This window comes from Andrena cerasifolii, chromosome 8 (genome assembly GCF_050908995.1).
Source record: "Andrena cerasifolii isolate SP2316 chromosome 8, iyAndCera1_principal, whole genome shotgun sequence".
Classification (NCBI taxonomy): domain Eukaryota; kingdom Metazoa; phylum Arthropoda; class Insecta; order Hymenoptera; family Andrenidae; genus Andrena; species Andrena cerasifolii.
This window is the reverse complement of record NC_135125.1, coordinates 9,832,854-9,847,489: the sequence shown is the minus strand read 5'-3', so window position 1 is coordinate 9,847,489 and position 14,636 is coordinate 9,832,854. Positions and strand designations below refer to the sequence as shown.

The window sequence follows — 14,636 nt, the reverse complement described above, 5'->3', positions numbered from 1 at the left end:
TCCTCTCGCGGACTCGCTGGGCTTACGATGGTCGAAACGAAAGTGCTCCGCGAGCAGGCACCCTGGAAGCACCCGAGAATGCGACTGCAACGATTCACGTGACTTTAAAGGACCTGCCACACGACGTCCCGCTTTTATCCTTCGCCGAAAGGGGTAACGCGCGCTGACTGTGATACCAAGCACTCTTTCTGCTGTGATACTCGACTGCGAGGGACTTTAGAGCGAGGCTTACGGTATCGCTAGCTTGAAGAGGCTGACAATGATTAGTTGAGAGTGCGAGGCTCTCGAGAGACTTATTAAGCCAGTGTTTAGTGCGGACGTATCCTGGAAACCATGAACCAGCCGTGGCTCTGCATTCTGTTCGCGTGCCTCGCCAGCCGCGGGGTGAAGTCCTCTTCGAACGCGTCGGAGAATCCTGCGCAGGACCTCCTCGCGTACCATCGGACTGTGTTGGACGTTGAGAGAGGATCAGGGAGGAACTGGACCACCGTGTCGGACGCTCTGGATATCTTCGACGTCCGTTACCTCGCGAGCAATTGGACCGAGGGCAAGTACCCTGTAGAGGAGCAGTGCTCCAAGGACGTCACGAGGTACATCGAGGGGCTGAAGAGGAACGAGGTATGGGCGCTGAAAGGTACGTCCACTTCCAAAGTCTTCCGTCGGGCTCACCTAATTCGGACACGGCGCCTTTCTCCGAAACGGAGCGACGCATCTCCCAGGGCGAGCAGACATTATTCCTGCAAATAGAAAGTGTACGCGTTACGTGCGGGAACGGATGTAATTGGCCCGTTTGCTTTAACACGGCTCGCGATTGCGCTGGGCTTTGGTAGAGCAGTCGGGCGCGCTTTTGTTTTCTTCTTTCCCCGGCGTATTTCGCAACGGTTAAAAGTTAAACGAACAGAGCTGGGCCCGCTGCCCATGATAGCTCGAGCGGATCGCAGGCGCGTTTAAATAGTTAATGCTTCGTTTGTGGACTTTGAGATATTGCGAAGTTGTAAAAGCTGCGGAGTCCCAAAGTTTACAGGGTTAAAGTTTTAGGAAGGTAAGGTTTCGAGACCTATTCTATCAAATCCTCAAACCCGTAAACTTAGAGACTTTCGCAGCTTTTACTGTCTCCTGTAGGTATACCTAGAGTAGCACCGAAGATTACAGCTGCGAAGTCTCGGAACAAGAGCTTTGTAAACCTTAGCTCCCAAAAAGAATGCCAAATTTCTAGTTGCAAAGCTTCAAAGCTGTAAACTTTGGGGCTCCCGCTTTTACGACCACGCTAACCCCCTCCTAGGTGCTGTAATTCTGCCGCAATTGATCTTCCTCGCTTTCCTGAGGAAATCGAGAGTGGATATGCCTCGAGCCTCGCCAAGGCATCTGCCCGTTCCCCTCCGGGGTCAGTTCCACCTGGTTTGCCTACTTTCATCGCGAAATTTCACTTCTCGCGACACAAAGAGCTCGGCTAGCTGGTGTCGTCGAGCGAGCCACGAAACGCTTTCGACGTTTTACTTGCCCCCCACGGTCAATGCCATCATCGCGCCTGGCTCGTGCTCCTCCGTGTTTTTCGAAAGTTCCTGCGATAACGATTCAGCAGCGCCGTTTAATTCACACTCGCGCGTTCCAGCGGCTCTAAACGAAGCCGGGAAATCGCTTGATCGCAACGGAAAGGAATTAAACGCTGGCGCGTAATCGAGGGTCCCCCGCAGCAAGGTACGAAACGCTGCATCGATTGCAACACATAGAGGAAGAATGCCAATAAACGCGTGCCCTACGCAATGCCTAAGAATAACCGATAATTTTGATCGTCTCGCGTCGCACCTACGTCTGGGCTAGGGCCCTTTTCGAACGACTCGCCAAGGTACAGAACGGATGCAGGTGAAAGGGTCTAGACTCTAGTGGGTCAGGGTCGTTCCTTGGTCTCCGTATTCAAGGAAACGAGACGCGAACGCGGCGATAAAAGGAATCAAGCGGTAATTACTGGCGAGTAGGAAAATAACGTCAGCGATCGCTGTGAGCGCTTTTTTCTCCCCCTCGTTATTAATTGCGCGTAAAAGATCGCGCGGTTACGGCGAGTAAAAGGTCGACTGCGAGGAGAAGTGAAGCAGAGAGGGGAACGGTGGAAAAAAGACTCGAGCTTCGATTTCGCGCAGGAACGCCGAAAACCGGCCGTCACTACTGGTTTGCCGTCTGTTTTTTTTATTCCACCGGGGAAGCAAAGGAAAGCGGGGGGAACGCTGCTCCCCTGTAATTTGCAAAACGGGCGGTTAAACAGAACGATCGCTTGCGCAACCGTGCTTTCAGGGGTACCGAAGCGTTAAACGAGATTCGAGGTACATTTCCAACTGCTTCTCTTCTGCACAGTGAAGCGGACAATGGAGCTTGAGTCGTCGTCGATCGAATAATCGTCTCGATGAGCCGCGCGTGAGCCAAAAGAGGAAGCAAACTGGTTTCTACCGCGGTACTTTCCATGTGTTCCGCTACGAAGAAGTCCTCCGCGCAGGGCCAGCGCTGCCGGATAACGCGAGAAAGCGGGTCCGCTGCTGAAGCTCCAGCCGTTTCCAGAACGTGCTCTCTGTAAAGATAAATAGGATTAGATACTTAGATCCACAAGTCTCTGCCTGCTTTCTAGCTCCTCTGGGGAGCAGAATTTCATCGGGGCCCTATTATCGCGCAACGTTTACCGTTTCCGGGGAGAAGTCCCCTCGGTAGGCTCTTCCCCAATTCCTCGAAGGAAAAGTCCACGGCGCCTTGACTTTCTCCTCCGTCAGACACGCGTGCTCCATTATCGTGGCAGGAAGTTCAAAATTGTACGAGTGCGCGGGGACAGGTGAAACGTACGCCTCGCGACGAGGAAGAGACGCTGGCAGCATCGCCGGCTGCGATACTTGAAACGCTGGGAACAGCGGCGCGTGGAACATTGCGCTTTTGACTTTTAACTTTAAGCTTCCTGGCCCGCTTGTTAAATGCGTCGATGCTGGAATCGCTCTGAATCAATATCCCTCGGCAAAAGGCTCCGCGGAGGCTGGCAGGAGGCGGGAGACAGGCGAGGCGAATGAATTTCACGAAAAGAAGCCGCGTCACGTTGCTCGGTTTGCCGCGAGTCAATAGAGAGCTGGCCCCCGAGCCCTGGACTTTTTCTTTCGACCAAACCAGCAGCGAATAATTAAGCGAATGCCTGTCCTTTGGACCGCCACCGAAGTAGAAGTTTGCTCAGTGAAAAGCGGCCGTTAAAACGAAGACGATACAGCCGAGCGACCGAGTAATTTCATAATTACATGCGATAATGGCAGACACGACCGCGGGCTCGCCGCTTCCGCGAGCATCTCCAGCGAATCGTGGAAAAAACGAGGATAGAAAGTTTGAGGAAGAGGAGGCCCGCGAAGGAGCACGGCCACCGATGCAGAGAAACCGCCGCAATTATCGAAATTACGTCACTGCGCGGGGATACGAAAAAAAAGAAAAAACAGACGAGGGGGTCGGAGGGAAGATTACGTGGAAGGCGGGCTGACGATCGCTACTTTCACGTAACCGGAATTTTCTTCGGTAAAACGATCCCTCGAGTTCTCTTTTTCGTAAGTGACATAAGCGCCGTCAGAGCAATCCAGCCTCGCAGCTCGCGAACCATCGGCATTTCTACGTGCGCTGACTCTCCTCGGCTGTACAGGACGCCTAAAAACATACGACACAGCTGACAAGAGATTGTAGGTTTAAACGAAAACGTAGAGTACGGATTGCTCGTAGGAAGCCGCGTTTTTTTAAATAATCGACTTCGAAGGGCGCGTGCAAGAAGCGCGCTTTTTAAAATCGCCGCGCAACCATTTATTTTGGAACCCTCTGTACACGCCCGGTTCGTGGATTTTTTTTATGATACATTTATTTAAGCTTTCTCATGACCGTACTCTGAATTTTCATTCGTAGCTTAAAACATTTATAACAGGTATGTACTTGTAACATTTCATTTGAAACTTTACTTTGAAAATACCTCTTTGCACGTCCTGTCAACTTTACGCCCTAGGCAGCTGCCTAACTTTGCCGATTCAGACGAGCCAGGCCTGCCTCTGTACAATATCGTCGAGGTAACTGTACTGGATCTTTTCTCGCGTCTGATTAATGCTTCGACCGCGTGTGTATTATGTAAGCAGATACTCCCTCGTGCACTTTCTACGTGCTTCGCCTCCAAACGGGTTTCCTTGCGCGTAAACTTGCACGGGGCATGTGGATCGCGGTCCTATCGCTCGTCTATTTTACTGGCGCACTTCCGAGGGATTCCGCGGTGGCTCTTCGAATCGAGACGAAGCGAGCGATGACGTGGAATCCGGATAACGATCCTGGGTCCTATCTTCGGGCAATTTTCACGCTAGACGCTTGGCGGAGTTTGTGGAGATTTAAAAAAGATACAAGACTAGAAAACAGCCTTCGACTTACGTAACAGCCCAAATACGTGACGAACAGTTTGTTCCAAGCATACTTCCGCACAAATCAGGCGAAACCCATGCCTCCGAGCAGCTGTAGCCATTGCTTAGAACCTCTTCGAATGCACAATGAATCGCGCGCCGCAGCCGCATCCTCTCCGCGCTGTGGAAATCGGAGGATGCAGCTTGGGAGGCTCAGCGTGTCGAAGGTGAATTCTAATTAATTCTGCTTGGCAAATCAGCTGATCAATTAGGGAGGCCGAGCGAACGTAACCGAGGGCTGTTTTCGCTGACTGGTCGCCAATTACGGGGGCTGCCTTCGGATAGCGATAGATTGTGGCAATCATCGCGACGCACAGTGTGCCGAAGTATATGCGCGTTCGGAACAAAACTCATAACTTCTGAATTAATCAGTATTAAGTATCCTAATACTTTTTTAAAGAGGATACAAAGATGCATCGATCGATGAAAAAATAAAGTAAAATCACGTTTAAAAAATTAAAGTGATCTTAATCTTTTTGTTAAATAAAAAGGTTTCTGCTAATTTTTTCGGTTACAGTTTGTTGCCACGTGATTACTGATTAACTTTTGTTCGAAAAACATTTCTATCTTAGGTCTTATAATACTAAACGTAACTTATAAAAATCAAATTAATCCGAGGAACATTCGACAAATATCACGTGTTTAAAGAAATGCGCCGAAAATTCGAATAAATTTCAAGCCTCATTTTTCACAACAAATTCGAAAATTCAGTCAAAATTGTGAGTAGTATTAAAACCTACGTTCCTGTATTAGTATTTTCAGATATAATAAGCTACTAGTTTCAGACTTGAGTTTTCATACTTTTTTTCATTACGCGTCACACTGTGCGACGCGAGATCAACGCGTCGTGCACGTTTCACTTTTCGACGGTCGGAAAAGTCGTAGCCGTGCGTTGTAATTTCTTCTTCGGCGAAGTCACGCAACGCTGCATTGCGCAACGAATCGACGGTTGCAAGTTCTCCTAGTCATCGTTTCGACGATTTTCGCTGCATCATTCGTGTCTCTATCCAGCCAGGCGACCTCGGTTTCGGGGGAGTGAAACGGTGTACGTTCTGTCGCGAGGATATTTTCAAGGGAACCTGACGACAGCCACGCGGCTGGAATATGATTTTAATCTAGTGTGTGCTCGAAAGACAGGCACGTCCGTACGGGCATCAATATTGCAACACGATCGGCTATGTAAAGGAGAGCCTTTCTCTTTCCGAATTATACTTTCCCCAGCGGTGGCCGGAACGTGGCATTTACCACGTTTCGATCCATCAGAATTGGACGGTAGATCCTATTGTCACGGTCAATGATCGTGGATACCTCTGTTCGTAGTTCGCCAGCCGGCAACTGGTCGTTTAGGATCGATCGCGAAAGCCAACCCGAAATTAACCTACTTTGTAAATACTTGATGGCTTCGCTCGTAGCAATCTTCCACTTAGCAAAATATCGGTGTTTCGGTGGCGGATATTCAAGGCTGGATCGATTGAAATTTCTCGAAGAACTGTCTGCGTTTCATCCAAACATGATTCTTAAGGACGCAAGCTAGGTATCGTTGTTCCAACAAGGAAATAAATATTAAATATTACTTATATTAGGTCGGTGGAAAAGTTCGATCGCTTTATTAAATCAAAGTCTTCATTAATAGTAAAAATATATTACGTTCTTTCAATCAAAATAGTTTCTTTAACTGATTATTATATAAAATAAAGAAGACTGACTTTTATTCTTTAAATAAATTTTTATAATCACCTAAAGCTAAGAACTGAGTTAAAACTGTAATACAAGTAAGAAGAACTAAAGTTACCTACACATGATCTTAGCTGTAGTAAATACAGACATATCCGTATACTTAACAATGCATGAATAAACTCTTGCACCGACCTAATAGCTCATTGGATCAGACACCGCTCGATTAATCTACCACGTGAGATTTCTTCGCGATTAATGGCAGGCGAACGAAGAACACTCGCAGCGAACCGAAGCAGGATTTTTCAGCAATACCTATTGCGCCAGCCCTTGAACTTTGCCAAGGAAACCTCGACCATGAGCGAAAGCATACGACCAGGAGACGTCCTTGCAAACCGGTCGCGCTCCTTGCACGGAACCTATCGAATTTTCGTTTCCTGCTCGCCTTTACGAAATCTTTTTACCTGCGGAAAGCGGATGCCGCCAATGCCACTGAGCCAACTATCGATCCTTTCAGTCGCATTGAAAAGGAGATATCGCAGTTAATTGCATCTACTTCCCTCTGAAATGTTTCCCAAGAGAGCGAAATGAAACATGCTCTTATTCCTCCCTACACTGAATGAGACTCGGTCGGAGTGCGTTAGATAGACACTTGAATTTTACCCCCTGAGTACGGAACTTCGAGTCCTGAGCCTGGGTCTTTTCAGACCCACACCGATACTGTAGTAAAGTATTATGGTCCCCGAGCTCGAGACCCTCACCGTGATGCTATGAAACGGGGTGAAATGGATTTCGGATTACAAATAATAATAACGATAACAACGATAACGATGATAATAATAAAAATAATACACGAATATATCGTTTATTCTTCGAGAAAGCAACGAAGCGTCGTCGTCAACTATGCATTCGCGAATGCCTCTCGGGCCTCGGCAACGTAGTCATTTCGAGCTTCCCATTATTGCCCCAACACAGTCCCCGGAAAGGCCCGGTTCATGACACCCCTGACAGCTAAATGACCGCTTGGTTGCGACTGACATACACAGCTCCGCCACTGTGTGCGTTAGCTCGCTCAAGTTGTGAGTCGAAATTGATCCAGGCTCAGGATACGGAGGATTAATAGATTTCGGGGGGCCCGTGAACTTGACGGCGAACCGACTCCGGTCACGTGCGACGATTGAACTTGACTTTGACACCCCCGACGTCGAATCGCGTGAAACGTCGCGGCACGCTCGTGGAATCCATTGTCATTCTAATTTCCACGCGTCATTGCGCGAGCGGAATCGACAATTAGGTTGCCCATCGCGGAGATCGCGAGCCGAGGCGTGTGGAGCGTGCAAGGTCAAGATCCACTTTCCAATCGGAATTCGTCGATTCCTCGAGGCCAGACGGGGTGCGCAAACTGCGAAACCCGATCGCCGCGATATCGCGAGGATAAGATCGTGCTGGTCGGAGAAATTTCTCTGGTACATATGCATTAGCTCGCTGCAGCGATGAGACGGCGCGTTACAAGATCCCCGATTACGAAACGGCTCGGCGGAAACCTCGGCGAATCTGTTTTCGCGTGGAACTATGACGCGGCGATTTATCCCGTAACCGCAATCTATCGTTAACGCAACGAGCCCCTGTGATTAGACTGCAGCACGCGGATCATAGCAGGCTCAGCACCGTCCACGATTAGATAATGTTACTTTCTTCTCGAGTTAGAAAGTCTGATGAAAGGAAACTGCTGGATACCCGGCTCTCGATGCTTGTCGTAACTGTTTGGTAAGAAAAATTATGTATTATCGGACGAGCGTCTCTTATGAAAGTGTAAGCGAACGTCGGGGACCGTTATCGAGATTGCGACATCGATGCACGGCGCAACATCTCGAATTACGGTGAAGCCCCCGATTGCACAAAGGGAAGGATTACCTGGCCTGCCGGCGCGGCGATTGTTCGGTATAGGAGCCGGAGTCCTTTCTGGTGCCCGCCTTCGGAACGTGTTCGCCGGGGCTTACTTTCGTCGGAATTTCGAATCGATCCGGAAGTGGTGGCTCGTCGGCACGGAGGGAAAGTATCTTGGACGATGAAGTGGGTCATCGTGACTAGCTCATTCGATGCTGGAAACGAACAAGAAGGCAGAGTTGATATTAAACTGATGGACGTCGACTGTCGTTTCTTTTTCATCCAACTCCAAAGGCTTGCATTTAATCCCCCTGCCTCACAGTATTTAACCCTTTAAGGCACTCAGAACAAAAACAGACTAAGCCACAGGTTTTGCGGAATTTAGTAGCAGTAATGTATTCCAATCAGTAGCGCGCTCAGGATTTAATCTTGGGAGGAGCCGAGCTGAAAGGATAAAAATATATTTAATGCAAATTCAATAAAATTTCCTTAGGTGAATATGAAAATTTATTTAAGGAATAGAATCGATTTGTTTTTCCTTTTACAAAGCTCTTGAATTACTTCAGTCGTGGTTACAGTAATCTCCTTTTCCCTTTTTCATTGAGGGGGTGCCAAGGCCCTTTGGCCCCTCTCTGGGTGCGCCATTGATTCCAATATGCTGCACTAACTACTAGTTATATAAAATAGAAAGAAAAAAAATATACACATTTCATCATAAACGGAAATATTTCAGAACAAAAATATACATTTTTTTTAACTGGAACTTGAAATTTTATTAAATTGTCAAAGGGTTAATGCTCCATCTGTTTCACAGTGGATGACGCCTCGGGGAGGTACACGAACAGCTTCCTTTGGGGAAACACGTACTACGTGGGATCGTCCACCGAGTGTGTCTACATCAATGAAGACTACGAAAAGATCTCGAAGAGAGCGGAGGAAGGTAACACAGCACCGCAGAAAAAAAACCTCGGCGTCAGTGGGAATAATATTTGGACCGGGCTGAGATCAAGCAAACCGCCATACAAAGTGGGATTCTACATGATGACGATTTTACTGAACTCCACCGTGCTCCCTGTGGTAAACGATCAAAAGCTTTGAAGTTCAATTGGTTGTTTTAATCGCCACACCCGATATGGAGCACATAGTGTACGCAGAATATTCGTTACAGGCGAGAACAATTTATCTGGGAGTGTGTCTACCATTCTCCTGCTCCTCCTCCGACGTGTCCGTGATAGCAAAGCTCGCCGCGAGCGAGCTTGCGGGAAGACACTCGTTGATCGAGAGCATTCGGAACCAGCACGACATGTACAGGATGTACGAGGACCCAGTCTTCTGGATTCTACTGTAGGTTCAGTTGTAACAGTACGAAAGTAAACTTAGGCACAAGGGATTAGAAAATTGAAAATGTTACAGAGGCGCGACCGCCGTGGTCTTCGCCTGCATGGCGGTCGGAACCGGGTACGACCTCTACGTAACGAGAACGTACGCCCGGAGGAGGAACGTGATGTACGATCTCGAGAGGCACGCGAAGCTCGAGCAGCTGGCCGGCAGGAACCAGAAGCCACTAAGTGGTAAGGCTACTGAATGTTCTCGCTCCCCTTTGACTGCCGGTCACCACCCTCCTCCTATAAACAGAAGGGCGACTAACACACTCGCAACAGACTATCACAGGACAATGACTGTAGCAGAGACAGTGACACACTTTTATTATTATATTCCGTAGCTTTTCAAGGTAAGGTCTACCTTCCTGTTCCAGCGGCAGAAGCGATCATCAGCGGGCCCCAATCGTTGGCGATTAATAACAACAACGATCACGAAGGCAGCCTGCGATCGGCTAGCCCGGAGGAGCAGAAATTCAGTAAGTGGCCGTTTGAGACAGCAACAAGGAGACGGGCGAATTAGTCACGCTGCTTTCGAACATCTTCGCAGGCCTCATCGGGGAGCTGCTCATGTCCTTCTCGGTCCGCGCGAACGTGAGGATCATCTGCGACGATAAGGTCGGCGGAGACACCATCAGCACCATCCATGGTCTCAGGGCGATATCGATGGCGTGGGTGATTCTGGGCCACACTTGCATCACCGCCTACAAGTACTCGGACAACATGGAGTACCGCAAGGTCGTGGAGAGGAAGTTTCTCTTCCAAACGATCTCCAACGGCCCGTTCAGCGTGGACACGTTCTTCTTCATGGGTGGGCTGCTCGTCAGCTTCCTCTTCTTCCGGACGAACGCGAAGGGCGACCTAAAGACGCTCACCCAGGGCACGCGGGGCTTCGTTTCCGGCACCCTCAAGTTCATCGGGCTCCTCCTGTACCGCTTCTGTAGACTCACCGCCCCGTACATGTTCGTGCTAGGCATCGTTCAGATCTCCATGAAGTGGTTCCATTGGAACTCGGTGTTCGTGCCGCCGAGCGCTGATCATTATAACTGTCCCAATTATTGGTGGAGGAACTTGCTTTATATCAACACTCTGTTCCCGGTCGAGCAGATGGTGAGTCCTCCCAGCCGTTCTCTTTATCAGAAATCTGCCATTAACACAATTGAAAGGCACGTTACCACTGGTGTGCTTATCAAGAAGATGTAGAAGAGACAAAGTACTTGCCTTACCTAGAATCTAACGTAACTTCCTCCTTAAAACATACGCTTCTTTCAGTGCATGGTCTGGAGCTGGTACGTAGCGGACGACACCCAGTTCTACATCGTCGGCGCTGTGATTCTGATCCTGGCGACGAGCCATTTCAAGACAGCGACATTCGCGACGATCGCTCTGCTACTCAGCTCCTGGCTGACGACCGGTTACATCGCCCTGACGAACAATCACATGCCGAGCTTGGACGACCCGCTAGCACTGTTCGACAAGATCTACGACAAACCGTGGACCAGGCTGGGCCCTTATCTCATAGGCATGTCGATCGGGTACTTTCTCTTCAAGACTGATTGCAAAGTGAAGATGTCCAAGGTAACTAACAGCCTCGTTTCTCCCTACGCGGTATGAAGTGATAAACGCTCTGCCTCTCTGAACAATTCCCGATCTACTTTTCAGACAACTGTCACTGTCGGCTGGCTCCTTTCTTCGGCGTGTCTTCTGAGCTTGCTGTATGGCTTGTACGAAACTGAGCTCAGTCCCATAATGGCGGCAGCTTATTCCTCGTTGAGCCACAGTGTCTGGGCTCTTGGTTTATCGTGGATCGTGGTTGCCTGCAGCACCGGCTACGGAGGTAAATCATCAGGGTTTAAGATAATACTGAGTACAAACTGCCGGGTAATATTCACAAGGTTCAATATTTACAGGATACGTGAACAGTATTTTGTCAGCACCGATTCTCTACCCAGTCAGCAGGATAACGTACTGTGCCTACTTGGTGCATCCCCTCGTGATCCGAGTAACGGTCATAAATATGGAATCGCCGTTCCACTTAGGAAACTATACTATGGTACGACCATATAAACGTACAAAAATCTTCGCTTCTAGTTCCCAATGGAAGAGCTAACGAAACAATACCTTCTTTCCAGATGATCACTTTCTTCGGGCAGCTGATAGTGTCGTACTTGCTGTCGTTCATCATATCGTTGTCATTCGAAGCTCCCGTAGTGAGCATGTTGAAGATACTTTCCCCGAAGAAACGGAAACGCGTGCAGTGAAGCGGCCGATCCGGCATACAATGCGCCACGCAAAATTATTTATACGCCTTTACTGTATGTAAGTAATGTAAAAAAGAAAACTCATCGATCAGTGAAGGAACATTGATACTTTACAAACACAGTGTAAGAGTCGCGTGCATTTCTGCGTTATTGCAAAACGTGTAGTCTTAACTTTTCTATGTATTGTTACTTATGAAATAAATTATTTGTCTCTTTGTATGTTCGTATATTTTCACAGCTTAGAATACATACTTGTATATAAATTATTGCGCTCCACCTTGCCGCGTAAAAACGTCGCTTTTTTACAGAATGCGGCGAGCAGTCATTGATAACTCTCAATGTTATTACCGTGAAAAGAAGAAAGGAAACTGTATGAACAATACATTTTACATACCACTTTCTATCGCAACTTCTGTACCCATGTCGACAAAGTGGGGTCCCTGCCTCACGTACTCTTTAAACTTCTGCATCGTGCTCGCGTCGAATATATTCGGTTTGGCTTGAGAGAGCCGACTAACAACTTCGTATTTACCATCCTTGCACGCCTTGGTGCTTTCGAGGTTTCTCTCCAATAAAAACTCCGCGAGACCCGGCTGAGAAGACATGTACTCCTGACCCCACGCCTGTGACGCTACAACCGCCAATACGTCGAAACCCGCTTCGCAAATATCTGGAAACGGCTGCCTACATATCCCTACGATCATGCTCAACGGATCGTCGTCAAGAGAGTCGAACCATGATTTCGTTAAAGACAGGATTCTGTTGTCCTGCTCTGATTTCTGTACATCGAGTATAAGAGCTAAAGCGTAGAGGCCACGAATTCTTAATTCCGTAGGCATTCCCTGTACAATCTCACTGATTTTCTTTAACGCGCACGGCATCGCCTTTCCCAAAGCTTGCAGAGCATATTTACCTTCCGCGCTCGACGCGATGTAACCCAATGTGTCTAACGCGACACCAACGATAGTGTGATCTGGACTCTCTAACACTTCGAATAGTGCAGAAGCCACGACTGGATATTTTGAAAAGATATCGTTGGGCCACTGATGGGCGACGTTTCCAAAGAATTTTATTAAACCAGGAATTAATAGATTCGATAGTGGATTCTCATTAGCTTGCGCTATTTTCTGAACTAGTTTCCCGAACACTTCCTGCTGTTCTAGATAACTTAATCCTTCCTCCGTTGTTGACAAATATCTTAAATTATCTAACGCGGACACTTGCAAGAGCATGTCTTCGCTGTCGAGAATCTCGAACAAACTATTCAGAAATCCTGATTGGGCGGACGCCTCTAAACCTTCTTTCGAAGATATCGCTATGTCCACGACGACTTCGTACACGCGGAAGCTGATCACGTTGTTCTTTACTAATAATCTAGCAAGACTCCTTAACAATTCACCTTTGTACACGATCTGCAATCCGTCCTTACTCTTTCCGACTTCTGTCATTATACGCATCGCGCACTTAGCTACTTCGAAACTGTCGTCCGCAATCCTATTTGCAATGGCCACTAGTAAATTTGTGTCAGCTAGTAACGAAGACATCTTCTGCGGGTGAGAAGCGGTGGACAAAATTTCCTCGAGTACGAGGGACCTAACTAAGGCGTCCTGGTGAGTTATCAATTGAGACAATTGTGTCGGATATCTGTGATACACTTCCCCAGGGTCTAACAGAGCGAACAATGTCTTCAAAATATCGCACACTTGCTCTAAAACTCCTCTGCAATAGAGAAAGTAACAGCGCGTTTAATCTCACACAGTGATGTTTATAATGCTTTCAATATAACAAATTTTTACAAATTGTTTTTCGCTACTCCATCGATTAGCATGGTAAACCTATAGACATATAGAGCGGAGCGTAAGCTGAGGGGGGTGGCAATGTTCACGGTAAAGGCAGTGATACGAGTAAATCGGGTAAGGCAGTGGTTATACATGCCAAATGCATCCGAAGCTAACCGACGTGCCTGTATCTGAACCTCTGCCTTTTCCCTTCCAAGCCTACCTTCCCCTCGCCGATAGTCACAGCTTCTGCTCCGTCTATATGTGTCTATGGGTAAACCCCTTCAAAACTACAAAATTAGCGTTGTCATGGTACCTGTCGTTTGAGGTTAACTGAGCAAACAATTGACCAAAGTCGAAGGTACAATTGATCTGCTCGGCGTGTCTGCTTCTTAAAGTCTTCACCACGATCCCGATCTCCGTCAAGATCTCTTTTTTCTCTTCATTGTTATTTAGTTCGCCGAGGCGAAGCAACTTTGTTTGCAACTGCTCCCCCATTGTCGGCGTCAGTCGGCGTATTGACATTACTCTATTTAGGCTGAAACAGACATGTCCAGCAATTTAGTTGAGTAGCGAGTGATTTAGTAGTTTACCGTGCGTGGACACTGGAATTGATTACAATTTAGTCGAGTAGTTTAGGAAAACAATGGTAAATGGTGAAAACTTTGTGATTAAGTACCACCAAACTTGGCATACCAACTTAAAACATCCACCAACCTCTTTCCTCAATCGCCGCTTGACATAAATATAACGAAAGAACGATCTTTAAATCCTTGATATCATAATATGAATAGACTAAATACTGTTTTATTCCAAATGATTTTAACATTTACTATGCAAGATCTTTAACAAATAAATCGACGATTTCTTCCGTATATTGGAAATTAGCGATAGTCAAGCGTACAGAAACTTTACACTTATTTGAAACAACGAGTGTTTATCTTTCGTCAAGACGTATCCGCAGTACGTAGCGCGGGGAGCGTATTTGAAAAGCTCTCGTAAAAAATACAAATCATTCATACCCAATTTCCGAAGAGCAAGAACATCTCCGATTTTCATTTTCACCGAGCTGCTTTAAATCGCAAGCGTAGAAGCTGGTGACTAAAGTGAACGTTAAACGCATGCGCATGCAGCGAATATTCACTAACACTATCCCCCCAATGCGGAAATATAAAGAGCACAGCGGTGAAAAATCATTTTGAAAATATCTAAGAG

General features: G+C 47.5%; 2 protein-coding genes and 2 long non-coding RNA genes across 8 annotated transcripts; 1 reads left to right on the top strand and 3 right to left on the bottom strand.

The window, feature by feature from the left end:
* The first annotated feature begins 152 nt into the window (after positions 1-152).
* Positions 153-11,862, top strand: LOC143371936 (O-acyltransferase like protein). Of its 3 annotated transcripts, XM_076817612.1 has the most exons (10): positions 153-634; positions 8,818-9,080; positions 9,172-9,347; positions 9,417-9,574; positions 9,727-9,861; positions 9,933-10,492; positions 10,655-10,960; positions 11,045-11,219; positions 11,293-11,435; positions 11,515-11,695. In XM_076817612.1, exons 1-10 carry the CDS (start codon positions 334-336, stop codon positions 11,641-11,643), a joined length of 2,346 nt encoding a protein of 781 aa, XP_076673727.1. In that variant the 5' UTR covers positions 153-333; the 3' UTR covers positions 11,644-11,695. The 3 variants fall into 3 exon arrangements, with proteins under 3 accessions (XP_076673727.1, XP_076673726.1, XP_076673725.1); XM_076817611.1 differs by having other exon boundaries at positions 9,760-9,861; positions 11,045-11,435; positions 11,515-11,862; XM_076817610.1 differs by having other exon boundaries at positions 11,045-11,435; positions 11,515-11,862.
* On the bottom strand, positions 1,834-4,822 carry LOC143371984 (uncharacterized). Its single transcript, XR_013086172.1, has 3 exons — positions 3,971-4,822; positions 2,670-3,657; positions 1,834-2,560 (listed from the first exon to the last, which is right to left on the bottom strand). It is a non-coding gene; the product is annotated as an uncharacterized LOC143371984 (long non-coding RNA).
* Positions 7,222-10,731, bottom strand: LOC143371980 (uncharacterized). Its single transcript, XR_013086167.1, has 3 exons — positions 10,609-10,731; positions 8,031-10,526; positions 7,222-7,876 (listed from the first exon to the last, which is right to left on the bottom strand). It is a non-coding gene; the product is annotated as an uncharacterized LOC143371980 (long non-coding RNA).
* Positions 11,846-14,608, bottom strand: LOC143371950 (26S proteasome non-ATPase regulatory subunit 5). 3 transcript variants are annotated; one of them, XM_076817648.1, is made up of 3 exons: positions 14,444-14,608; positions 13,738-13,959; positions 11,846-13,362 (listed from the first exon to the last, which is right to left on the bottom strand). In XM_076817648.1, the coding sequence occupies exons 1-3, from the start codon at positions 14,548-14,550 to the stop codon at positions 12,030-12,032; spliced, it is 1,662 nt and encodes a 553-aa protein (XP_076673763.1). In that variant the 5' UTR covers positions 14,551-14,608; the 3' UTR covers positions 11,846-12,029. The 3 variants fall into 3 exon arrangements, with proteins under 3 accessions (XP_076673763.1, XP_076673764.1, XP_076673765.1); XM_076817649.1 differs by lacking the exon at positions 14,444-14,608 and adding an exon at positions 14,225-14,271; XM_076817650.1 differs by lacking the exon at positions 14,444-14,608 and adding an exon at positions 14,015-14,124.
* Positions 14,609-14,636: the final 28 nt, after the last annotated feature.